This window comes from Notothenia coriiceps, unplaced genomic scaffold (genome assembly GCF_000735185.1).
Source record: "Notothenia coriiceps isolate Sejong01 unplaced genomic scaffold, NC01 NC01_scaffold00017533, whole genome shotgun sequence".
Classification (NCBI taxonomy): Eukaryota; Metazoa; Chordata; class Actinopteri; order Perciformes; family Nototheniidae; genus Notothenia; species Notothenia coriiceps.
This window is the reverse complement of record NW_011350234.1, coordinates 118,396-119,788: the sequence shown is the minus strand read 5'-3', so window position 1 is coordinate 119,788 and position 1,393 is coordinate 118,396. Positions and strand designations below refer to the sequence as shown.

Sequence of the window (1,393 nt, the reverse complement as noted above, 5' to 3'; positions counted from 1 at the left end):
CCCCCCCCCTACACTCTGCCAAGGCTTTTGAATGAAAGCAGACATTACCAGCAGCTCCTGTGGGATGCTTTAAAGAATTAAAGCTCCACTTTACCTCATCTGACCTTTGCCTGCAGAGAACATCATGAACTTATGTTAATATGAATCCATTCAAATACATGAATAAAACATACTAGTCTTCTTTCTGGTCATTGGTGCTTTAATTTCTATCTCTTTGCAGTTTAAACAATTTAAAAACAGCTTTAAAAAAGGGAGAAGACAGGTCTAAAAAAAAGCAGATTATTGAGAGCATTAAGAGCATTATTTGAATCATTTCAATCACAGCCATTTTCCACATTGATGTTGTTGAGTTGTCCCAGCTGTTGATGTGCGGTCACGTGGTCCTGTATGTTGACGTGGATGTGGAACCCCCTTCCTCCTTCAATATCTCATGTGGATCTGTGCCTGTTGAGAAATATCAAAAACATTTCATTAAGATTGAACAAAGGACAAAGTGTAAACTATTCTTCAACGTCAGCCTGCCTAAACAATTTCATGAGTGTGTAGTGTCAAGTTTTGTCATTCAACACCACTGTGCCATGTGTAGCACCTCCATACATCAACAAGAAGCCATTCAGTCCTCACAAAAACAACCTTAGTGCCAGCTTCTGACAGCTTTATAAAGGTTCATGTGTTGTATCTCACGGCTTTAGAAATGGTTAAAAGTCACAATAAGGTAATGAGTTAGGTCGGGTACAAGCCAACCTTTCCTGGTGTGACACAATCCTGATTCTCTGCATTTACCCTCTTTCTTTTCTTATAATAAATGAAGGTTATCCATGATTAAATCCCCCTTAGGGGAATTCATCCACAAAAAACACACTGGACGCTGCACTAGGTCAGAAACCAGAGGAGACTGTGAGGTCCACCGCAGACGGACCACTTTCGGACAAAATGTTCTATCAATGAAGGGCAGCTCATTGTGGAATAGCCTCCCAACTGAGATACGGGATTGTCCCACTTTGAGCAGTTTTAAAGGTCAACTAAAATAATTTAGGCACGTTCACACTGGAGTACTTTTACCCCGTACTTTTCCCGCTTAATTCCGTTAGTACCCCTTATGTTGCGTTCACACCAAAAAGAGTATTTAGTGCCGGGAACTTTTACCCCCATTTTTAGTGCCTGCTAGAGGGGTGGTACGAAAAAAGTACCAAAAAAGTACAAATTTCTGATTGGCTGGGCGAATTGCAAACCACGGCCAGTAAAACTCTGAAAAGTTTTTTGAAGCCGCCATTGTATTTGCTGGCATTAGCATTATTAGCATTAGCCCCGCACCAACGGAGACTAACTTATGGCAAAAAAATAAAAAACATGGGAGCGGTGGAGATGAGGAGGTGTCGATTTACTCGGAAGG

The 1,393-nt window shown here is 41.2% G+C and overlaps 1 protein-coding gene across 2 annotated transcripts in view; it reads right to left on the bottom strand.

The window, feature by feature from the left end:
• Nucleotides 1-185: 185 nt before the first annotated feature.
• Nucleotides 186-1,393, bottom strand: part of LOC104950434 (nuclear pore complex protein Nup214-like) — an 11,705-nt gene continuing 10,497 nt past the window's right edge. For both annotated transcript variants that reach the window (XR_798916.1, XM_010776958.1), the window contains one exon: nucleotides 186-444. Coding sequence is in view for 1 of the 2 variants with exons in the window: in XM_010776958.1 (XP_010775260.1) it covers nucleotides 429-444 (16 nt within the window). In the remaining variant the exon portion in view is untranslated. The remainder of the gene's footprint in view (nucleotides 445-1,393) is intronic.